The 26,796-nt window shown below is 33.5% G+C and overlaps 1 protein-coding gene across 1 annotated transcript; it reads left to right on the top strand.

Moving 5' to 3' along the window:
• Positions 1-17,724: 17,724 nt before the first annotated feature.
• LOC133298932 (exocyst complex component EXO70B1-like) lies at positions 17,725-20,030 on the top strand. Its single transcript, XM_061498322.1, has one exon. It carries the CDS (start codon positions 17,796-17,798, stop codon positions 19,860-19,862), a length of 2,067 nt encoding a protein of 688 aa, XP_061354306.1. The 5' UTR covers positions 17,725-17,795; the 3' UTR covers positions 19,863-20,030.
• Positions 20,031-26,796: the final 6,766 nt, after the last annotated feature.

Below are 26,796 nucleotides of genomic sequence, written 5' to 3'. Positions count from 1 at the left end.
AGTCAAGTTAGTTTTATTAAAGATATATAAATTTATAAGAGGAAAAATAATAGTTTGAAGCGTTCATTTTTGCTAACAATGTTGTGAATATTGTTTTATTGGAAGATCAAAATTTTCATTGTAATTTTTCTTTCAACGTCCTTGGGAAGAAAAGTTTTTTTGACAGTTTGGTATAAATTTTAAAAATAATCAAAGTTGGATAAAAAAAACTACATTGTAGTATAAAATTATTATCTCTACAATGATTTTTTTTACAGGAAAAAACGGACAGTTTAATTTAATTTTTAATAGAGTTAGAAGATTGACTTAATGAAAAAAATCATATAAGGTAAATGATAAAAAAAAAGTAACTATAAGGTGATAAGTGACTCTAAGAGAAACTATAGGGGTTTTTTGAACTTTTCCCTTTATTATAAGAGAAATATTACTTTCATTCTATATGAGGTAATTATCTCATGTTATCTCGTTTTGAAAATCTTGTTCACTCTTTTTCTTTTTTCTTTTTTATCCTTTAATAGTGGGTCTCACGTGACTTCTCTATGTAACATGAGAGAATTACTCTCATGTAAAATGAGAATAGCATTCCACTTATTATAATACTAAGGCAAATAATCAAACAAATAATCAAACCCTTAATTCCACTAGAATATGTAGAATTTAACTTAAATTGAATTACTCTTTTTATTTTAACTCAAACAACTCCTCATTTATTTGAACTTTTCTAGATTTTCCTATTTTGTTCATGGTCAATCCACTTCTCATATGTGTGTATCTGCTCATAGCTTTTAGCGTAATGTTAGCGAGTATTATATATCAATGGACCAATATACTCCTTAAAATACTAGTATTTTTCTAACATTTTTTATTTTTCTCTGTTATCTATCTCTGTCTCATATTTTTTCATTTTAATTTTTAAACTCGGAATAAAAATATATTTTCAAATAAATTAATTATTTGAATAATTTTTAATTTTATTTATTAAATTTAAGATATTAATACATTTATAAAACTTAAGTTAAGTCAGTTTATTAAATATATATAAATTTGTAAGAAGAAAAATAATAATTCTAAATTATGGTTCAGTCTTGCTAACAATGCCGTGATTATTATCTTATTGAAAGATTGAAATTAGTTGCTAACTTGTAGTTTTTATTGTAATTTTTTTCTCAGCATATATAGTTGGGGCAAAAATAAATTGAAAAATTGGTATGACTTTTAGAAAACAATGAGAGTAATTTGATGAAAAAAATAGCATTGTAGTATAAAATTCTTATGAAAAAATAGCATTGTAGTATAAAATTCTTATCTCTACAATGATTCTTTTTACAAGGGTAAAATAGATAGTGTAATTTAATTTTTTTCAGATACAACAAATCAATCTATACTATGTAAATTAAAATAACTGTAAGAATCCAATAAATACATCATGATGCTTGTAGTAGCCAAAAACTTCTCATCATATTCTCTCCTGTGTAAATACAATTTCAATGTTACATAAGTTGGCAAATAATTTGTAAATGTAGAAAAAAAAGATAATAGAAAAAAATTTAAAAAAAAACTTTTTATACTTTTTGTTTTTTCTTTAATCCATACTTATAGGTAGGGGTGTGCGTGGAGCGGTTCATAACTGGTTTTAACAAAAATCGAACCGAACTGGTTTTAAATGGTTTGGTTTTCAAATCGAACCTTTTTTTTTAAACCGGTTTTTAATTTTCTAAACCAGTTTGAAACCGGTTCCAAAACCGGTTTATGGTTGATAACCAGTTTTAAATCAAAATCGGTTATGAACCATAAACCGGTTATCAATTTCAAAATCGGTTTTTTAACAAATTCAAAATCGGTTTTTGATTAATTGTGCTATTTTTATAAGTAGTCGTTTGTTTATCTCGATTATAGGTAGTTGGCCAACTATTTCTTGGAAGAATCTTCATTGTTTTGGAACTCTCAGTACGAAATGATTCTTATAGAAATTATTTCACGTTGTTTTGAGAGTGATTGATAGAAGAACAGTTGAACTAATTTAAAATTATAAAAAAATTGCTCTTCGTTCTCTTAAGATTTATGTTACTTAGAGTTTCATTTGAATTAATGGAGGAAGGTATGGGTAGGGGTGTTCAAAATATCCAAAAGAACTAAACCAATCCATAACCAGACTGCTCCACATTTTAAAAATCGGTTATTTTTAAAAATCAGTTTCATATGAAACTGTATTTTATTTTATAAACTGGTTATTTACCAAACCATAAAAATAATTGGTTATCCATAACTAAACTGCTCCATAATTAAAGAACAAATAAGTAAATCCGTTGTGAGTTGTCCTTTTAACGATGCTGATTCATCATCTTAAACATCTCAGAGATGTTAAGTCAATTGATTAATTTCGTTGCCCTTTTCGTTTATGATTTTTTAACTTCATTTTTGCCTTGTCAAGTTGTGAGTTTATCCGGAGGTCTGTATGTGGTTATTTTTTTTTGGGAAAAAAAGTTGTTACGTTACATAAGAAGTGCTTTCTTAGGATGCGACCTTCCGATTTATGTGTAATTCTTTTTAAATAAGTGTTTTCTACTTGTGCTGGTTAACTTTTTTTGCTAGTTTATTGTTTGGAAGTTTGAGTTAATTGACTAATATAACAGGCATGATAAAAGGTAATATGTATTTGTTCATTAATTGTAAAGCAGTTTGGTTATGGATAACCATGGATAACCAATTATTTTTATGGTTTGGTACATACTTGGTGTATAAAATAAAATGTAGTTTCATATGAAACCGGTTTTTAAAATATAGAGCAGTTTGGTTATGGATTGGTTTGGTTCTTTTGGACATTTTGAACACCTCTACTTATAGGTAGCCAATCCCCACCATATATTGAAGCTTGGAAGGTATATTTAGCCAAGCTAGAACGATAGACATATATAACTCTTACTCCAGCACTTAATGTTGATTCTGATGGTACTGTAGAGATTGGTACCTATCTCATGCCAATCCCAAATGTACTATTGGTGGGGGATCAAATATAAGTCTTTCCACAACCTACTCAGTAATGCTATTAAAATTAGCCTGATTATTGATCCAGTCGAGGTACTGGATCACTGGTTCAACCAATAGGTCACTGGTTGAACCGCATAACCCAATGATGATATACAAATCTATAATTTATATTAAAAATTATAAATATATTTAAATATCAGTAAAAATAATATCAGTTCTAAATATTTTAAATTTATTAATAATAAATATCATCGTTCATATTCCAAAAAAAATATCACGTTTAAAATGAAATTTACAATTGTCGCTGGCTAAGCAAACTAGACAATATAATAAATCCAATCTATTTCATTCCACTTTCCAAGACAATATAATAAATGCAAACCCATCTTATTCTCATTTCCCACTCTCCGTTCTTTTCACGCTTACCCTTCTTCTTCTCTTTTTAGTTACTGAAAAGGCAGAAAAAAATGCAAAAAACCCCCTCTTCTTCTTTACCATTGTTGTCATTGTAGCCATGGCCTCAAGCATCATCATTTCCGCCTCGTCGCTGCTACGCTCACCTTCGTTGCCTCTGCATTGACCAGGATCTCTGGCAAGACATCTATACCGCCATGTGGCCTTCCCAGGTGGACCCCATTGCTGGCCAAGTCATCTCCACCATCCCCGATGGCCGTTTCATTTTCCTTGTCGCTTTCCCTTCTCTTCTGTTGTCTGTTTTTGACCCGGCGAGTCACTGACTTTTGTAAAACCTGCCGGTTCACACTGAATCATACCAATTTGTTTGCATGTCCGATCCATTAGTTTTCGGTTCGAACTGGCTGGTTCGGTTCTTATAACTGGTACTCAGCTCACATGCACCAACTGAACTATCACCATTTGGTACTACTATGAATAATATTATTTTATTAATTTAAAATAAATAATATGAGGCATGTAGGCTTATAGGCCCGACATGTAAAAAAAAGTCTATGACCTGCTTTTGAAATAAGATTTATTAAAGGTCCGAACCTGTTCTATTTGACTATATGTAACAGGTCAAATTTGGCCTAATATAGGCTAGGCCGTAAGCCCGTGTAAGCTGGCCCAACCCACTTTTACCCTATGACCCTACCCGATTCCAAAAGCTCTATATTGCTTGCACCACCTTGTCAATATAATAAAAAGTTTTATTCTCACATTTAAAAAACTCAATACAACATCAGGAGATATAAGGTTACAATGATTTTGGGTAACTTGGTATAAATAAAATAACCTCTATTTCCTAACATTTTATATGGGATATTATACCTAATTTACAAAATAAAGTAACTATTGGTTGTATAAAAAAGAAAGTAATAATTCTTTTGTTATACATGATTAAAAAGAATAATCAAACATGCATAAATAAGCAATAAATAATATTGGCCATCAGTCGTTTAATATTGCCCATCCTACCTATATATCTCAAACTTGCAAAAAGATTTAAAAAAATATTAGCCAACAAATAATGCGTGCACTCTTTTAATTAGCTCAATAAGCAATGAAATATGTATCTAGCTAAAAGAGATTGACTTAGATATGCTACTTTTATAATATGATTACTGAATTTAATTAGGTGCACTATTTCAACTTATTTCTTTAAGTGGACAATTTTTTATCACAAATAAAATAAGTTATTAACATATTAAATGTGGGGGTAATAATAATAATAATTTTGATATAATATGTGGGTGTAATCATATAATTTTATTTGTGAATTATTTTAAATTTAAATTAATAATATAAAAATAATTCTTTTATTGATTATTGAAAATAATAATAGTATCAAAATTATATTATAAAAGTAGCATATCTAAGTCAATCTCTTTTAGCTAGATATAGATTTCATTACTTATTGAGTTAATTAAAAGAGTGCACGAATTATTTATTGGCCGATATTTTTTAAAATCTTTTTGCAAGTTTGAGATATATAGGTAGGCGGGATGGACAATATTAAACGAGTGACCAATATTATTCATTGCTTATTTATGCATGTTTGATTACTTTTTAATTCATACATAACAGAAGAATTATTACTTTCTTTTTTATACAATCAATAATTACTTTATTTTATAAATTAGGTATAATATCTCATATATAAAATGTTAGGAAATAGAGGTTATTTATGTCAAGTTACCAAAAATTGCTATTGTCTTAAGATTGTTATTAAAAGACAGTGGCTGAAAATTCACCTATAGATCTGAATCTGTGTATGATACCAGAGATAGTAATTAACGGTATAATTAAAATGCAATAAAAATTTAAGAACAGACTAATTTGATCAGAAATAGAAGCATATGCAGAATATGATGAGGAATTCGAGCCTAACTAAAGTTATCTCCTTAAGATAATTTGTTTCCTAACTGATGCCGAAGATTGATAAACAGTTGTCTCCCAGGATAAAATGGATTGACGTTTTTAGAACGATGACACTATCGATCAGAAGCCCGAACGAACACAACAGGATGCCTGAGAAATCACACCAGAAAGTATGGATGTATGCGTGCGCAAATGGAACAAAAATTCTGCAGAGTAACGGTTCAAAAAAATTTCGATGATTTTCTGAAGGGATCGGTGTCTATATATAGACACCGAAAAGATTCGATGAACCGCCGCGACTGAAGGCAGTCAATCATTACAATCGGTAACCGGTTCGATTCAGACTTAACCGAACGCATCGGTTCAGTCCAAAACGAAACTGGCGGGAAGCAACGAATTGGCAGAAAAAATCTTGAGGGAAGCAACGTTTTGGATGGGGGCATTTTGGACAAAAATAAAAAATAATTTTTTATTTCATACACAACCGAGCCGAACCGGCCGGACGGTGGCGGCGCGTGTATGGTGGACCAATGGCCACCTAACTCCTCTCTTCTCCACAAAATGTGTAGTGCTCCAAGGGAAAATCTAAGAGTGTGAGGTAAGAGCTTATATACCATTCCACCTCTTACTAGTTGTCCAATGTGATACTTCTTTTTTTATAACCCACACAGACCTTTTCATCTTCCCTTCTTTTTTTATTTTTTTCTTTTAAACCAATTCTTATTCATAACCCATTGGATTTTATACATAAATTCTAACCGTCACTTCCTGGTTTGGAATAGCTTTATGAGGTATACAATCAGAGAGCTCTTTAAATAAATAGAAAAATTAATTTTTCTACAGAACCACAATAAGAACATGTGTCTAAACTCACTCAAAACAAATCATACACATGGTAGATTATTATTCTTGAATTAAAAATATAAGTGTAATAAGTCATTAGGATTGATCTAATGATGAGAGATTTGATTAATTCCAATGTGATTATAGGTTCGTACCTTCATATTACCATTGTATAAAAAAACTATAAGTGTAATAATTATTTTAAAAATAAAAGCAAAAGATTTTTTTTCCTTTTTTTGGTTATTTTATCATGAGGTATCCTCATTTAATCACCTCCAGTCACTTTGTTATCGGAGTACGGCCCTAAGGCTAGCTTTTGGACATTTGTCATCATTTGTCATCAAAGAGGATATGTGACTAATCCCCCAAGCGAGACTTTGAATGCAAATGTATACCTATGGCCTCAAGATCGGATTCTTGGGGGCACAATTATATAGCACTGACACTTCAAATGTTGTGTCCGACACTCTGGCACGTTTTAACATCTATAATATTTGAAATTTAATTATATATCATGAAAAATTAATTGATGTTTTGCAAAATTGATATAATAAAATTAATAAGTGATTTCGAATAAATTTTATTAAAGTGCATAAGAGATTTCCAACTTAAAAATATAATAATAAATATGTACATCTTATGTTTTTTTTATAAAATTGATAAGAATTATAAGAATTTAATTTAATTTTTTTATTAAATTATTAAATATTAAATATAATATTTACTTCATAAATAACAAATATTATTTAATATTAAAACGTGTCAAAATATATTATTTTTTAAAATTAATACGTGGTATCGCATCGCGTGTCTAGCAAACAAGTGAAACAACGTAGGGGCACAAACAATTCACCATCAACTGTGCGCTGTTAGAATTTGGATATCCACACAGATGCAAGTGACAACCACACAAGTATATCTATGAAAAACTTTCTGTTGTCAAATCTATTCTCTTGATCTCTTGATCTATTTGATCTACTTGATCTACATTTCATACAAACTATCAAAGGCTATTTATAAGCTATATAAAACTGACCAACATAACTCCACACATAACACCCTCATTACTTTATAACTGACTCATTAATATTCTAACTGACACAAGAAACTAAAACCAAAACTGCTAAAAAACGGACATTTAAAATTTACCCCAACAAAACTCCCCCATAAATTTTAAATTATTCTTTCTTTCTTCGCGTTGCTTCTGCTTTTCTTCAACTTTCTGATCGCGCCTGTTTTCTTCAATCTTGATCACTGACAAAAAACATCTAACATTTTCCAACTTAATTAACTCAAAGAAAATATCTCCCCTGCAATTATTTTTCTGAACATATTTTATTTTTGTCCGGCGGTTCCTTCATTGGTGGAAGATAGACAGTCTTGAATTTTTTTCCGTCGACCTCATCCTCCGATATACTTCCACATCCATTCTTACACGTATGATCATCACACAAGCCATCATACTGATCAGTATCTGTATCACTATAACGTCCCATTAGTTTTATAACACCTATGCCAATTTTAATACTTTCAGATTCAACATGTGCTACATTAATAGCACGTTGGCCTCTTCAACCACAGTAACTCCATCACTCATTGAGGACCGTTGATTCCCATCATCAAGCAAATAACTCAATGCATCATTTTCTGATTCCGCCCCACGATCTTCTTCTGGTTTACGCTTGAGCCAAAATGATTCTGCCATAAAAGTAACTCTAGGCTCCTCATCGCCGGGTTCCCTATCCACAATCACACCTTCCATTTTTCCGCTCTCAGTTTCTTCATCGCCGGGTTCTTCTTCAACAAGTCCAGCTTCCACGCGCCTCATCGATAGAATCTCAGACAACCGTCCTCCAGGGAAATGGTCTCTTTTCGGTGGAGTCGACATCTTCCACTTCCACCATGAATTCAATGCAGTCTCCGACTTCTGACTTCCAACCCGAACCGTGCCTATGTCGGTCTCCGACATCAACCTCATCACGCCGGGGTCGAGCTCTTCTCCAAAACATGAACTCGGTGATTTTGCCAGGATCTCCCCTATCCCGGTTATCAACACGGAACTCAGATTCACGGTCTCCTCCATGCCGGTCTCCATCAAGCACCTCGGCTTCTCAATCTTCTTTTCGATTTTCGACTCTGTCTCCAGACACTCAGGTTCCACGAAGTCTTCTACCTCGACAATGGACTCGTCGTTCCCGTCCTTCTCTGCTTCGATCTCGGCTCCTTCGTTCTCAGTCATCTCCATCGTCTTCTTCTCCGAGTCGTCTCTTACGCGCTCCGACACGTCAATCTCCTCCGCGGATGCGTTGCCGTTGGCAACCTCGGATTCTGCCATCTCGGTCTCTTCTTCATCCGCATCATTTTCCTCATCTTCATCATCATCATTGAAGATTTCATCTTCTTCATTAATCAGATCAAAACGTCCAGGCAAGTATTTTGTTACGAAGGCCATTAGAAAATCCTTCCACATATTATTAAAGTCGCGGCAGTTCCATGTACGGAACCATTTGATTGCGCTTCCTCTGAGTCTTCTCATGGCCACCTGCCATTTGTCCTCCGTCCAGGTTTTTTCTTTCCGAAAATGTTCCTTCAAACAGAGAAGCCAATCTAATGCTTCATCCTTATCTCCATGGAAGAGTGGCACTTCCATCTCGTTCTTTTCCTCCATAGCCCAAGCTCTGATACCAATTTGTTCTCATCAATGGAATCTCAGACAACCGTCCTCCAGGGAAATGGTCTCTTTTCGGTGGAGTCGACATCTTCCACTTCCACCATGAATTCAATGCAGTCTCCGACTTCTGACTTCCAACCCGAACCGCGCCTATGTCGGTCTCCGACATCAACCTCATCACGCCGGGGTCGAGCTCTTCTCTTTGTTAGAATTGAATATCCACACAGATGCAAGAGAGAACCAGACTTCTGTATCTACAAAAAAACTTTTCTTTTCTATTCTTGCTTTCTTGCTCTTTCTCTTTTTCTCTTGATCTACTTGATCTCTTGATCTACATTTCATACAAACTATCAAAGGCTATTTATAAGCTATATAAAATTGACCAACATAACTCCACACATAACACCCTCATTACTTTATAACTGACTCATTAATATTCTATCTGACACAAGAAACTAAAACCAAAACTGCTAAAAAACGGACATTTAAAGAGCACCCTGGGGTTAGCCGTGTGTGGAAAACGGGAAGGAAAAGAGTGAAAGAAGAAACTCACAAATAAACATACTAAAGTCTTTAGATTATAAGACTTCACTTCTTACTTCGTTTCCTCGAAATTTAATTTGAAGAAAGGGAGTGCTTCCCTCGTCTAAGCCTAAAAGAGTGAGTGGCTCTTGACTTGAGTCAGCGAAAGCAGTCATCGTCTTAAAAGAGGGAACAGCTTGTCATTTCTCATCCTAAGATAAAAATGATGGCTCTCTGTATCCCTGTAGTGGCAATTCTTACTCACTTGAGAGAGAACATGAAGCTCGTGGCTGTTCAAATCCGGGGATGGCCGAAGCAGCCAGAGGTATGGAGATTTGTGGGACTTGCTTCAACTGTTGTTGGATTGCTCTGTTATGCTCTCAGCTCAGCCTTCAACCATTTATTCGAAAAGTGGTACTCATGGAAGATCTCTCTTTATATCGTTGTCAGTGTCTTCATCTGTCTCTTGATTTTGTTTCCAGGGATATGGCAACGCTTCTTGATCAGTCCCCGGTTCAAAACTCATTCACCATTTTGGGTTGTTTCCTTCACCTCTGTGTATTCCTTTTACTTTGACAAAGCCGTATCTGGGAAATCAGACGTATATAACCTGATTTCGTGTGCTGCCTTTTCCATCATGTCCCTCAGCTTGTCGAGACGAACTCATTGTGGATTGGAAAAAGATCTTTTATATTTCTTTCTGGGAGTTCTAATAGTACGACTCATGATGATTAAAAGAGCTTTAGGTATTCTTGGAGTATGTTTCGGCTATTTCCTTCATTATCTTTGTTTCTCAGGTGCTACTCCAGTAGAGTATGTTGAACTTCAATCCATAGTCATTAAATGCGATCCATCACAAGCGTCAAGTATGTCTAATCAACTCAGGACTTATATGAAGGAGCTTAAACAGGTATATTTGAACGTCACCTTCTCGCTTTTCGAATTTGTACCACAGGAACTGGGAGTGCCGGAACAAAACTACGTGATGGAAGCGCTGCCCTCGAGTTTGATCAGTGATCTTCAAAAGACTGTGAAGGTGATGATGGCCGCTGGGTTAAAGAAGGAGTGCTACGATGTGTACATCAAAAGACGGAGGAAATGCTTGGTGGATTGTATAATAAATAAATATTTGTATGGAGGGGTCAACATCGAGAAGGAGAAACCTGCAGAGTTTGGAATCGAAGTTCACATGATTAGAAGATTGGCTGAAGCTTTGAAGGTGTCTCTGGGGATACTATATTACGGGGAGCAGCGACTTTTCGATGGTGTCTTCTCGGGATTCTCTGATGCATCTTATCCTTGTTTACTACAGATTTGCGAAGGACCCACCGTTAAGCTCTTGGATCTTATTGATGCAGTTGTGAGTGAGAGCCCCTCCTTAGCCTCCTCCAGAGATTGCGGTTTGGTATTGTCCGACATCCTGTACTTGTTTAAGACATTGCGTGATTTGATTCCGAAATTTCAATTGTTTTTTCCTAAGGCATTGGTGAATCAAGCAATCAAAATACTCATTCCACTTTTCTAATAAATATTTAACGAATGGATTGGCTTAACTTTTTAATTTTTAGGTGACATATAGTTGCTTATCACTTATCATCCTATTCCTATTCCTATTCCTATTCCTACCTCATTTCTACTTGTTATATTTGTGATAATTGATAATTGTGTAATTGAAATGCAGAGCTTTCAATTGGACAAACGGACGGGGAAGAAGTGTTACATGGTTTCCGCCAGAGATCTCTCGATTTCTTGGGTCGAAAATCCTGATTACTGGAGTTGGACAACCGTGCCCGAGTCAAGGTCAGCTCTTATTATTCATAGTTTCTTTCTTATATCTTTCTTTGCCTCATCATGTCATTATTCTTGTATATATTCATTTCATTTGTGAACAGGTTCCAACAAGTTGCTGAGCTTCTTAAAGTGTGCTGGTTTGATATTCTTGGGACGATAAGTACCCTTGAGTTATCCTCAAATACTCATTATGCAGCTTATCTTGTGTTCAACATGATCGATCCTCGTGGGTTTGGCCACTGTCTTGTGGAGTTATCAGTAGGCATAACAGGAGGCCGTAGCTCAACCAAAAATGTTTGTTTGGACCCATACTTAGAAGAGAGCGAACTGGATGATAGATTCAAGGGACTGCAACGTCCAAATGTGAGAAATGATGGATGGTTGGAGATCGACATGGGGGAGTTCTTCAATTCAGACAGAGGAGATGAAGTGTATATGAGAGCTTGCGAGACACAGAGTCATATGTGGAAGCGCGGTTTCCTTCTTGAAGGAATTGAAGTTAGGCCTAAGATGTCTGATGGTACGTGAGCTAATAGCTAGTAGCAAGCCAATTACACAATCTATGATGTAATGTAATTAATGGCTTAGAAATTTAAACTAGAGTTTTTTTGTTATTATTATATGAAAGCTCAAGCCTGTATGACATTGAATCTATATGGGTTTTTTTTTTAATTAAATGAATAATTATACTCGAAAGTTATTCATTATTATGATATATGATTATGGATATATTAATAACAATGTAATGATATTAACAAAATGAAAAAAGATACTTTATTTGAGTAGGTACATAATTTAAACTATTTTTTTTTTCAAAAATGTTAAGATTGAAATATCTAATAACTTAATTTGAGTATGCAACCCATTTCGATTGGTCTAGATGAAAAATTTGATCAATTTACATGAGATAGTACTTTCAAATCTTAATACCACAATTATATATTTACACCAACTATCTTGTGTGAACGCAAGTCCTTCATTGTTTTGGTTTTTATGTAAACTGAAATCATTTCACGTAGAAAAAATGATTTTATATCCAAAATATTCTTTAAAATTTTAATTGAGAAAAGTTACTCATTTAAAGCATGCGAGTTTTAAGATCAACGACGGTCTCTACACACTAACACAAGACTCTCACACAATTCTTGAAATTTTTCTAGACGGTTACACATATCAGAATTGCTCCAAATCAAACACGCTTAACTATGGAGTTTTTAAGTATGAATCTTGTTAGTATAAGTAATACATATTAATTCCTTTTAAGCTACTGTAAAATCTCATACTTGCACAGCCTCTGGATCCTTCTCGTTCGGATGATTGATTCGATTTATTCATGTACCTCTTCCGCTGGAAGCCTAACATGAGCTACTTCTTGTTCGTGCCTCCTTTGTATACCGATGATCACTTCCCGACCTCATCAACCCTTAAGATGTTATAACTGAAGTTAGAGTTCATAATAATTAAATGAAAAAAAGAAAAATACGGGTTCATTTTTTATGTAGTTAATGTAGATAAATTATCTACAATCAACCAAAAATGATTTCGTTTTAGTACGGAAATCAAAGTATTTTTGCAATTATAATTTATTTCAGGGTTATAATAATTTTTTATTATAAATTTTTAATTTTTCAATTCAAAATAACATCGTTTTGAGACTGAATGTAAATAATTTATCTACATTCACGATAAAAATATTAAAGTCAAAAATAATTGCACGTGGAGAGAAATAAATAAAGTAAATATGCATTTAATTATATTATTCATAGCTTATATCCTTATTTGGTCCAGGTAAGCTTCGGATATTTTTTTATACTAGCACCGAATTCAGTGCATCTTTTTTCTATATAAAAAAACTTTTATCTTATGATTTTTCATAGCAAATATTTTTTGCTATTTTCCTTTGATTTTTCATTTCCCCCCTTTTTTTGGAAGGAAGTATCATACACCTGATAATTAGCGTCAATATGGGACAATATATTTCTATGTACAGAGAAGAAATGAAACAAGAAGGAATTTTTTTAATATAATATTAATAAAAATAAATTTTCAAAAAATAATAAATTACTAAATTTACAAAAACGTCAGTGGCTTTCTTTTTTCGGAATTACCCAATCCTAATTATCTCTTTGAGACGAGTTGGCTCCCTCCGGTATCCCCACGAGCTTCGACTCTTTGAGCCGGCTATGAGACTAATCCGGAGTGCGGGAGAACAGTGATGGCTAAAGGTTCAGCCCCCTCCCCAAGAATGCATTCAGCGGGAATCGAACACATATCCAACCCCACTAACTCAGCGCCAAGTTACCAATTGAGCTGCACTCATTGGGTCCGTGAGTGGCTTTCTACCTGAATATATACAGGGACAATATTATTGCGCGTGTAACTATGCTTTTAAATATATATAGGGACAGTATTATTACGGTCAACGTAGATAATATACTTACCGTGAATCTAAAACGACATAGTTTTGAGGCGAAAATCAAGAAATTTTTATAATTATAATTTATTTCAAGGGTATAATAATAATTTTCATTATAATTTTTTAATTTTTCAACTTAAAATGACTTTGTTTTGGATGCAAATATAAATAACTTATTTATATTCACTTTAGAAATATTAAAGCCTTATTTTATTGAGTAAAATTTATTTTGGATCCCTAACAAAAATACATCTTCATTTTTGTCCCTAAAAAAAAGTCATCTGGTCCGTATGAAATTCAAAATAGATCTATTTTAGTTTTTTGAGGGACTAATGTGGGTTTTTTTTAATTTATAAGGAACAATGACTTCAACTAAATTGTCCACTTTGAATTTTTTAAGAATCTCGAGACTAACTTTTTTTGTGAGGGACTAAAGTGGAGACCATAATTTTTGTTAGGGATCCAAAATAAACTTTGCTCTATTTTATAATAGTATAAATTACATAGTCGATCTAACAGTGAAATTAATTGATAGTAATATTGATAATAACACTTATTGATTGTTATAATATCTACCCCTTATTTAAATGAGAAATTATTAAAGTTACAACGTGAAAAGTAGTCAAACTCAGTATTACCAAAATTTACCAAAGTTTCATTCACGACCGGCATTACAAATTTAGCTACGGTTTATTCAAAATAAAATTTAAATCTTATCAATTTACAACACATGACAGACTTGTAAATGGGTCAGTCAGCCTAACAAGAGCGTATAACTTAGCTTACCATCAGATTAAATTTTGCCTATTACTATATTACATATCATCAAATAGAATAGGTTCAGGCATAAAAAAATAGTTTATTTAAAAAATAGATTATAAATTTTCTTTTACACGTTGAGTCTACAAGTCTACGGTCAGCTTATATTATATTAATTATTTTAAATAAAATAAATAAATAAATTATTTTAATAATTTTAAATAATAAAATGATATATTTTTTTAATTATTGAATACCTAATTAGCTTAAATAGACTAATAGGCTTAGACCAAAAATTTTATTTTTTAAATATAGGATAAACTAAATTATAAATTGAGCACCTATACAAGCTAACAAATCACGTCAAATCTAAAGTACTTTTCACATGCCTAACGTATTTAAGTTAAAACTTAATTCATCCCAACTTATTTATACCGCTAGTGGCAAGTTGAGAAATGGGTGGAAGTAGTTTCGCATAGATAGATTGCGTATCAAATTGGTTTATGTTTGAAAGTAGAGAAGGGTTTCTTTCTTTACTCCAATGTAATATTAAAAAGTTTTACTCCCTATTTATTTTAGTAGTTCATTTTCGGTGATATGGTGGTAGTATATTAAGAATTTATAATTAATTAATATAATTTAATAAACTACAATCGTTAAATAGACAGAAATCAATAACTGAGATAAAAAAATATTTTTTAATCTAATATTGAAATACAAAGATCTCTCCTCTTGAAAATAATATTATTTCACAATGTTTTGTTTTTTAAAAAAAGAAGCATAATAGGGTAATTATCTTTCTCACTGCTTTCATGCCTCATACATCTATCTTTTTATTTTAATTCTTTTAAGGTGTTGAAGCAAGCCTTAAAGCAGTACAGTTTGACTTGGCATCATTGAAGACTTTTCCAACTATCTATTCTCATTTGTCTAAGATTCCAAAGATACCCAGTAACACTGGGAAACAAAACCTATTGGCCAAGCTGCTGGCAAATGAAACATCGCCACTTCCTGGTTTGAAATTGCTTTATGAAGTATGCAATGCAATCAGAGAGGTCTTTAAAGAAATAAAAAATTTAATTATTCTACAGAACCACAATAAGAACACAAGTCTAAGCTCAATCAAAATAAATCATATACTTTGTAGATTACTATTTTTGAATTAGAAATATAAGTATAACAATTCACTAATATTACTCTAACGTGAGAGATTTGATTAGTTTTGATTAGTCTCTATCAGGTGGTCATAGATTTAAACTTAGAGGTGCGGGGTGTCAATATAGGTTATGACACATGAATCGACCCGAGACACGATACGAAAATTCGTGTTCGGGTTGTGATACGAAAATTCGCAGGAGATAGTGAACGTTGAAGGGAAATGTTCTAGGTACTGCCAAGCGATTCGAGATAGTAACAAAGGCAAACGGACGATTTGTGAGACAAATGGTCTGAAATGAAAACTGAGGGTGATAATATGGGGGCTGAAATTGAAAGGTTAAACCCACGAAAGCCAAAGGGCAGGGGCATTGCGGTAATTGCAGAGTGGACAAGACAGTTGAGAGACGTTTTTACAGAAGCATTAAATGCTAAGGCGGCAAGAAACGCACGAAGCCACACGTTGAGCCTATTGGAATGGAGTACGTGGAAAAGTAATCATTAGAGAGAAGGGAGACTGTTTCTCACTTCAAAGCAATCATCAGGTAGCAGTTAAATACAACCATTCTCTACGTTGCCGAAATGAGTGACCGAGTCTCTAGTCTAAGAAGGTCGCATGCCCTAAAACCCGGCAACGTAACCCGGATGAAAACTTTCGTAGAACATCCCGGAAGAAAATATGCTTGTAAAAACCAGGGAAAGCTTTCCCTCTCGAAGCCAAGTGGGGAAGCTGAAATAACAAACCAACATGGTGACCAACATCTGAACTAAAAGCACAACAGTCGGCTTGACTTGGACATCCCGACAACTTGAAGACTCAGTCTACCGGGATGGGGGGCAACTGTTATGGACCAGGGAAAGGCCCACGACAGCAAGAAGCCTAACCTACACAAGCCCAAAGGTAAGCTCTATAAATAGGGGCTAAAGACCACAGGTATGGCTGATCTCTCTAATCCTATTTTCTTTCAAGCACGACAGCGCACACACACACCCATTCAGGCTAAGGCCATCATACTGTGTGTAGTGATTTGCTGTCCCCAAGATACCTAATCCATAGGTATCTAGAGATAAAGCTATAGATCCAACATCAAACAACTGACTTACGGTCGGACACCTCTGTCCACGGCAGAACATATTCAAATGATGCTTATTACTAGTCTGAATAGTTTATCTCTGCTACTCAACCTTGTTTTCATATCCATCACCGTAGATATTCACAAAATGTCAAATGCACTATCTTATTCCCCGGTTATATCTGGTTGTGATTGATTCATCATAGATTAATTACAATTATTCATGTTCCAAGCAAAACCTGGGGCTGGTTCTGCAAAACTGTCAATGGTTAACAGCTTATCTTCATATTTCTACAGTTGTAACCATATCAATTGAGTCCCAGTAGACAGACTATCTAACTTGAAATCCCACTCTTGATTTTGCAGGCATATGCAGCTGCCAAATTTGCTAACTCATGCCTCCGTGGCATATGCAGCTTTGACTACCCAGTACCCATGGAGATTAGCTGCAGGCATCGGAAAATTTGCTGAGGACAAAAAATGATATTTACTCTAAAATTAAACTCTAACATTATAATTTTTTTGTCTACAAACTCTTTCAAATTACACTATTTATTCTAGGAAATACAAATATTTAAGTATATATTTCTCGGATTATATAGTGTAGTTTGTAAACAAAAATATAACCTATCCCTAACTATTAAGCATGAAAATCTGCATAATATTTTGTGGGTAACCGTGTGTGTAAAAGAGGAAGGAAAGGAGTCAAAGACAAAACTCACGAATAAACATAGTTATTAGAGAATAATATACATCATTAAAAAAGTAATCATTTAATGTCTTAAGATTTTGCATTGAAATGAATTTTTATATGTTATAAGAGCTTTCTTGACTATAAGGTGCGTTTAATCCTTAACGCTTCCCACTTTATAGTAGAATTAAAATAAGCACAAAATAAACCAAAAATTAGACCTTTGTAATATCCTTACTTTAAGCTCAAAAAACTTTTGAACCAGACGTGTTAAAAAATAATATAAATCATTAAAAAAAATTATATTAAAAAGGTCTTACGTGAGGAAGTGCTTCACACGAGCAATTATTGAGCGATACCGGCTCACTAGAGTAGAAACAAAAACAAAACAAAAGAGAGAGAGAGAGAGGAGAGAGGAAAGAGAGAGAGAAAAGGACCAGAGAATTATTTTCCGCTTCACACATGCTTCACATATCTAAGTCAAAAAGAGTGGCTCTTGACTTGTGTCTGTGAAAGCAGCTGGGAACTGATTCTCACCCTAAGATAAAAATGATTGCTCTCTGTATCGCTGCAGTAGCAATTCTTACTCACTTGAGAGAGAGCTCGATGCATGTGGCTGTTCAAATCCGGGGATGGCTGGTATGGAGATTTGTGGGGCTTGCTTCAACTGTTGTTGGATTGCTCTGTTATGCTCTCAGCTCAGCCTTCAACCATTTATTCGGAAAGTGGTACTCATGGAAGATCTTTCTTTATATTGTTGTCAGTGTCTTCATCTGTCTCTTGATTTTGTTTCCAGAGATATGGCAACGCTTGTTGATCAGTCCCCGGTTCAAAACTCATTCACCATTTTGGGTTGTTTCCATCACATCTGTGTATTCCTTTTTCTTTGACAAAGCCGTATCTGGAAAATCAGATGTATATAACCTGATTTCGTGTGCTGCCTTTGCCATCGTGTCCCTCAGTTTGTCAAGACGAACTCATTGTGGATTTGAAAAGGATCTTTTATATTTTTTTCTGGGAGTTCTAATAGTACGACTCATGATGATTAAAATAGCTTTAGGTATTCTTGGAGTATGTTTCGGCTATTTCCTTCATTATCTTTGTTACTCAGATGCTCCTCCACGAGAGTATGTTGGACTCCAATCCGTAGTCATTGAATTAGCTGATGATTCCCCACAGCCACAAGCGGCAAGTACTGATATTAATGCTAGTATGGCTCATCAACTGAGGACTTATATGAAGGAGCTTACACAGGTATATTTGAATGCCACCTACACGCTTTTCCCATATTTTGAAGAGTACGATGAACTGGAAGTGACGGAACGCAACTACGTGATGGAAGCGTTGCCCTCGAGTTTGATCAATGATCTTGAAAAGACTGTGAAGGCAATGATGGCCGCTGGGTTTAAGAAGGAGTGCTACGATGTGTACATCAAAAGTCGGAGGAAATGCTTGGTGGATTGTGTAATAAATTATTTCTTGTTTCGAGCTGTCAACAACGATAAGGATATAGCTGCAGGGTTTGGAATCGATGTTCTCGTGATTAGAAGATTGGCTGAAGCTTTGAAGGTGACTCTGGGGATACTATTTTACGGGGAGCAGAGACTTTTCGATGGTGTCTTCTCGGGATTCTCTGATGCATCTTATCCTTGTTTCCTACAGATTTGCGAAGGACTCACCCTTCAGCTCTTGGATCTTATTGATGCAGTTGTGAGTGCGAGACGCTCCGGTAGACATTGGCGTCCCTTGTTGTACGCCATCCTTTACTTGTTTAATACATTGGGTGATTTGATTCCGGAATTTCAATTATATTTTCCTGAGTCATTGGTAAATAAAGCAATCGAAATGCAGAACAGATTGGAAGAAGCAAGCAGAGATATTTTCATGGACTTGGGGAATAATCTGATTTCTCGTAGCCCAACTCTATTCAATGTCTCGCATCATCCAATGACCACAGAAGCCATGGACTGCATCGTTCAAGGATCACGGGAGATCCAGAACCAAATTTTTGAACACTACCTCAAGGTTAGTAATAAATTGGAAAAATCTTCATCATTTTATGATTTACAGAAAATCAAATCTTCCTGTGCTATACCAATGGCGTGGATGTTACGACAATTACAGACAGAGTCCAAAAACATTGAGGATCCTGCTTGGCAGAATTTCCTCATGTTGTCAAGTTGGTTTAATGTAGAATGCATATCAATAGAAAAGGGACTCAAAACCTTGTTGGGTGAAGCAGACGCAAAAGTCGTAAAATACCTCGAACTCTATGTAAGAAACTCATGGGAAAAGGGACTCGAATTTTTGAACTTAGAGAGCTACAATTCCATGGACCCCAATATTGCATCAGAGTCCATGATAAACAAGCTCACATTGTTTAACAAGCACTTTCGGGACACATGCACTATTCAGTCTTCATGGTCTGCCTCTTATAGGGAACTCGGGGAACAAATGGTAATATCCATTGAAAACATCTTGTTACCGGCATATGGAAAATTCATTGACAGGTTCCACCATATTATCGGTAAGCGTTCTTACGAAGAATATATTAAGTATGGAATAGATGACATTCAAGATCGACTCCATGATTTATTTCGTGGAATCAAAGCTTAGCTTTTTCGCTGAAAAGGTCTTCATCAGAATAGCTCAAAGAACTTAATCTTGATTTGTGTTCTCATGTTATGCAATTGTATACTTTTTCTCATAATTTCAAATTTATGTTTCCTTTTTTATTTTAATATTTTAAATTCATTTGTTTCAATTATAATGAATATAAAATTTTAGGCATAGTTAATTATAATTGCTTTTTAACTTTTATAGTTCTTAATTCATTTGACGTTATTAGTTTTTTTTAGATGTACATACACATTGCTTTTGTGATTTTCACTCAATTGTGGTGAAAACCAAAGATCTTCTCTCTATAATATTTCTCCAAAAATATATTTTTTGACCTTGGGGTTTAAACAACTACTTTAATTACGGTAACTTCGGTTCAGTCAGGGGCAAGCCATATTAATATAATTTATTAATTTATTAAAATAAAATAAAATAATTAATTAATTAATATATCGATATTATATGTGCCTACCATAAGCAAAGGCATATGTATAGAATATGGAAGGCCTGACCGACATCCATTGAATTTTCGCATTATTAGTTAGGGTTCGTCGTTTCTCCTTGATGATAAAAATTGCAGCAAATTATTAACATTAGGATACGGGGTTGTATCCTGGCCTAACAAAAAAAAAAACACATCAGGATTCGAACGCGTATCCTGATAAAAATAAGTGTTGCTGCACTTTTTTTTCATCTGCAGTGACAGAAGAAGTATATAACCCTATTAGTTACAGTTTATTTCTGAATTTGCTTTTTTGAAATGGAGTTTTCACATTTCGAATTAAATTCTAGAAGTCCCAACAAAATTGTAGATTTGAGCCCGGAAAAGGAGCGTTGAGACACAATTAATTCAATCTAAACCAACCAAAAAAAATAAAAAAAAGGAAAAAAATAAACTTCTGTTTCTTTCCATGAAAATCACTTTACTGATAGTGTTTCGGATGGCCCACTTCTGAGCGGTCCAACGATTTGGGCCTAAACCCCTTTCCCTTCTTTCACGTCAGTCCTGTTGACTTATCGCTACCAACCCCCTATCCATCCTGTCTCCTGGGCGATTACGCCCCTAGGTGAGACACCAAAAAGTCTCATATTGGGATTTCAACCTTTTGGGAGGTCACCCCAGATACCATAAATAGTAACCCCCAGCATCAGATGCTGACACCATCGATGCAGAGACTGTATCACTGTTATCGTAACAGTGTCAACCACCCCCAACAGCCCCGAGGAGGTTTGACCCCCTCTCACCAACCCACTCAGGGCAGAAACCTCACTCCTGTATAAATACCCCTTTTAAGACAGGTTGTATCCCATAATCCTCGAGTCACACACACATACCCCCCATTATCGTCTGTTAGCATTCATAATTGGGATAGTGCTAACTTAATCTCTACCTGTGCTAGAAGTATAACCCATAAAGTAACTCTTATCCCTGAAGGGAATATAGTGGACTTATAGATCGTAATTGGAACTTATGCTAGTAGTTGCATGGGCTTTATGGAGTGATATAAATTTGTTGCTGTTCCAGGACATACAGAACTATCATGTGGATGTGGTGAACAAAGCAATCAGCTTCTTCGAAGAGTATAAGAAAGATAAGCTAAAAATGGTGCAAACACCTATTGGCAGGCCCCACCCCATATGCATGGTGTTTATAAGATGAATACCGATGCTGCAATTTTAAACCAGCAAGGGATTGGCTGCTTGCTTCATCCCGCCGTTCCTTCCCTCACATGTCCAACGGTACAGGTAGCTTCGGGTGTCATAATCCAAACCGCGTGTTATCCCAAAATTCTGAGGCCTTCTCTTTCCATGAAAATGGTTAATTCGTTTAAACAAGTATTTCATACGAAAATAGATCATCTCACGTGTAATTTAACATGATTATGTCATGGAAAGATCTTAACCATTAATAATTAAATCAACGGTGATGATTGTGTAACTTAATATCTTTATTTTTTTTTTTCTCTCCTCCCTTATCACCATTAACCCACACATATATAGTTATGATTGCTCCACATAACATACTCATGTTAATTAACACACGACAAGATCGACTCTCACTCCATACGTACATTTATACCAGCCAGAGCAATGATTTGATATCTCTCCTCAATGGAAATTAATTCGCAGTTGACGAAGACTTTAAACCCAAGCCTCGCTCCTGACCCGTTAGACTATAGCCCGCGACTTTAAACCCAAGCCTCGCTTCCTTGTTATACTTTTCAATTTCCACACGATACATGTGGCACGACTTCTATGCATCCTAATAAAACATTTGTAATTATTTTATTATTAATTTAACAATTTTTTATTCAGGTTAACATTTATTTAAAATATAATTTCTTATTTATTCATATACAATTAATATTGTTAGAAAAATACATTACAAAATTTAAAGTATTAACCTGTCTTCACGTAATAATTTAAATTTTTGAATTGCAACGATTCATTAAAATCTTTGTGACCAATTAATTACAAGCTCAATTTTCAACGTCCCATTAAATGATCAAAACAACAAATTGGTTAACATCATGTTTTTTACCCATTCAGACAAAGCAAGGAAAGAAATCATAAACACCAATTCATATCACCTAATTTTTTTTATACAATAATAGAAATTGAATACATAACTTAATATAAATTATCTAAATCCTTTATCACTAGGTCAATCCTAGTGGCTTATCACTTATCTTTTTCAAACTATATTAACATGCACAAATTTCTATTTTTAAACTTTTATAAGAAAACTCTCAATTTATCAAAACTGACTTCGATCTTCATTCAAATAGACATACATATTAGAATTTATTGGTGATGTTGATTAGAATCACAAATGAATTTATTGGTAATATTTATACTTTGTTGGCACATTTTTTTGGGACCTTGTCAAACATTTATTTTTACAAAATGAACTATTTTACATGAAGGGGGTGTTTGGTTCAAGTTTTTGGAGAGGATTACCGGTAATCCTTCTTTGGTAAATGTAATTACCACGTTTGGTAGAAGGAATAAATTACGATTCCCGGATATCCAAGGATTACCGGTAATTTGATTTATAAAGAAAAGTCACTATTCAGATTACCAAAAATAATATGGTAATTCGGAATACCAATCAGAATACCAAGTAAAGGGAAAACACAACAATAAATTTTGAGACAAAAATAGCCCAATACACATAAAAATCTAGACCCAATCTATCAATTACAAAAGTAAAAATAGTTTAGGGTTATTTTTGTAAAATAACCTCATATTCCAAGTCATATTTCGTTCTAAACCAAATATGGAATCAGTAATTTTTACCCAGTATTCCCGGTAATATTTTGACGAACCAAACACATCTTTCGTAAGATTCCAAGTAAACTCAATTTCTACTGAATTCCCATTAATCATGATTCCCGGTCACCAAAAAATTTCTCCTGTACCAAACACACCCGAAAGCTATTCATTATACAAACTTAAACAAAAAGTCAAGAGTGAAACATCAAACGACTAACAACTTAAACAACCTCGAGCATGTTATCAAAAAAAAAAAAACAACCTCGAGCACGGCAATCAATGATGAATTAATTAAATTTTATACAAAGCATGGCAATGATCATAACAACCTTTTGCTTACGAACGGGGTGAGGTGATTGGTGATGACAGGAACAAAAGCAAAAGTGGAATCTTCTCCTTCTCCTCCTCTCAGTAGCAGGTGTAACCCTAAATGGAGCATTTTTTCGCAAAGGAAATTATAAAGAGTCACTTTAACTCAAAATCGGTGAGAATTTTTTTAATAATTTATATTATTATATAATATATCTCCTCACCTAAGAGAGATGAAATTTGGTGCTCCCCGAACACAAGAGATTGGGTGGAGTGGAGGAGAGAGAGTGAAAGAGAGATCGAGAAGAAAGAAGAGAGGAAGAAAGAAAAGAAAGAATCCACGTGTCACTCCCTTAATGGGAGGACCATCATCGTCCTGGTCCTGGAGCATTAAAATTTTCCCATGTAAGAGCATGTTAAGTATTGTATAAGCCCAATTTTTTTGTTAGTTTGACAACCATTTATTTAATTTCACAAGTGAGAGTGGTGATGATCGAACTCGTGACCTTATGGTCACTAAAGCTTTAATACCATATAAAGAATCACTTCAACCCAAAAAACATTGGACGAGAGTCTTTTTAATGATTTATATTATTCTCTAATATAAATGAGGGAGGTTATACTTACAATCTATTTTTATTTACAACTTCTTACAACCATATCTTCACCGTTGATTTCCGCCAATCAACGGTTATCATTTATTGCAAATTAATAATTAATTAATGAATTTAATTTGTGACTATAATAATCGTTGATTGCCTGAAATCAACGGTTAAAGATATGGTTGTAAGAGGTTATAAACGAAAACAGATTGTAAGTATAACCTTCCTCAATATAAATAATATCACTCGCACAGATAAATTGTAGCCATTTTCACAGTTCAGAGCAGATTATGTAGAATGAAACATAATATAATTGAGTTGAGGTTTTTGAATTTTAATATTTGAATAATACATAATGACAAGGGGAAGGATTCGTTTACAAATTTTTTTTACAAATTTTTGTAAATTACACTATGTACTCCGGGAGAACTTACTGTTCTCCCGAGAGTAATGTTCTCCCGAGAGTACATAGTGTAGTTTGTAAACAAAAAGTTTGTAAATATAACTCTTCCCTGATAACAATACTAAAAAAGTATATGCATGAACCTACTATATATATATATATGAATAATATTTCTTATATGGTAGGGGATAAATTTTATCTCCTACACACACATAAAAATGTATGAGATCTAATTTTTCTTTTTCTTTTTCTTTCTCTTTTCCTCACATGGCCCTATATGAGTCTCATTTATGTATGTTAATAGATAACATTATCTCATTCAACATAAAAAACATTAATCCGTATATTTAAAGTCCATTTTCATACTATGTTCATGTTGAAACTTTTAATGTTGTATTATTTAAGGGTTTTATTAGTCTCATTTAACATAAGATAATTATCTTATGTTGTAGAGAAAAATAAGTGGGATCCACCATTACAAGAAAAAAGAAAAAAAAGACAAAGGTGGGATACGAAAATCGAAGTGAGAGAACATGAGAGAAGATATCTTATGTTAAAGGAGAGTAATATTTTCCATTATTTAAATGATAAATTAGCAAAGTTACAACTTGAAAAGTAGTCAAACTCAGTATTACCAAAATTTACCAAAGTTTCATTCACGACCGGTATTACAAATATAGCTACGGTTTATTCAAAATAAAATTTAAACCTTATCAATTTACATAACATGGCATAGATGTAAATGGGTCCGCGGGTCTAACAGGGTAAATGAGTCCGCGGGTCTAACAGGGGCTTACGACTCAACCAACGTTAGGTTAAACTCGATCTATTACATATCATCAAATAGAACAGGTTTAGGCATAAAAAAAGTTTATTTAGAAAGTAGGTTATAGATTTTCTTTTACATGCTCGGTCTACAAACCTACCGTCGACTTATATCATATTATTTATTTTAAATAAAATAATAATAATAAAATAATTATTATTTATTTGAATGATTTTAAATAATAAATAATATTTTTTTAATTATTGAATACCTAATTGATTTAAATAGACTAACAGGCTTAGGTCAAAAATTTTATTCTTTAAATATAAGTCACACTAAATTTATAAATTAAGAACCTACATAGACAGATCAAATCAAATCTAAAATATTTTTCATAGGACTAATCTATTTAACTTAAAACTTAATACATCCCAGCTTATTTATAGCACTAGCGGCAAGTTTGTATGAGAAATGGGTGGAAGTACTTTCGCATAGATAGATTGCGTATCAAATTGGTTTACGTTTGAAAGTAGAGAAGGATTTTTTTCTTTACTCCAATGTAATAATATTAAACAGTTTTACTCCCTATTCATTTTAGTAGTTCATTTTCGTTGATCTGGTGGTAGTTTATTTAGAATTTATAATTAATTAATTAATTAATATAATTTAATAAACTACGATCGTTAAATAGACAGAATGACTGAGATGAAAAATAATATTTTTTAATCTAATATTGGAATACAAAGATCTCTCCTCTTGAAAATAATATTGTTTCACAATGGTTTGTTTTTTTTTTTTAAAAAAAAAATGCATAATAGGGTCATTGTCATTCTCACTGTTTTCATGCCTTATACATCTATCTTTTTTATTTTAACTCTTGTAAGGTGTTGAACTGTTGAAGCATGCCTTAAAGCCTTACACTTATTTACACAAAAAAAAAAAAAAAAAAAAAAGCCTTACACTTTGACTTGGCATCAGCTTGAAGACTTTTCCAAGTATCTACTCTCATTTGTCTAAGATTTCAGAGATACTCAGTAACACTAAGCCATTAGACTTTGTCTTGTAGCCAGTGCTTTTCTTTGGTTTATTAAATCACTGGGAAACAAAACCTATTGGCCAAGCTGCTGGCAAGTGAAACATCGCCACTTCCTGGTTTGGAATTGCTTTATGAAGTATGCAATCAGAGAGGTCTTTAAATAAATAAAAAATTTAATTGTTCTACAGAACCACAATAAGAACACAAGTCTAAGCTCACTCAAAATAAATCATATACTTAGTAGATTATTATTTTTGAATTAGAAATATAAGTATAATAATTCACTAATATTTGTCTAACGTGAGAGATTTGATTAGTCTCTATCAGGTTATAGATTTGAACTTAGGTGCCATTATTGTATAAAACAAAAAAATATAAGTGTAAAAAATTGTTTTAAAAATAGAAACAGAAGTTTTTATTTTTTTTTGTCTCGTAAGAGAGTGAAATTTGACTTAACTATTAAGCGTGAAAATCTGCATATTATTTTGTGGGTTAACAGTGTGTGGAAAACGGGAAGGAAAAGAGTGAAAGAAGAAACT

The sequence above is a fragment of the Gastrolobium bilobum genome, unplaced genomic scaffold (assembly GCF_033153095.1).
Source record: "Gastrolobium bilobum isolate Gb01-03AN ecotype WA unplaced genomic scaffold, APGP_CSIRO_Gbil_v1 utg21470, whole genome shotgun sequence".
NCBI lineage: Eukaryota > Viridiplantae > Streptophyta > Magnoliopsida > Fabales > Fabaceae > Gastrolobium > Gastrolobium bilobum.
The sequence above is the reverse complement of the archived record's forward strand: the minus strand, read 5'-3'. Positions and strand labels throughout refer to the sequence as shown.

Bases quoted from the DNA above. Each gene is read 5' to 3' on its own strand.
- LOC133298932 (XM_061498322.1), top strand. From the start codon at position 17,796: ATGATTGCTCTCTGTATCGCTGCAGTAGCAATTCTTACTCACTTGAGA.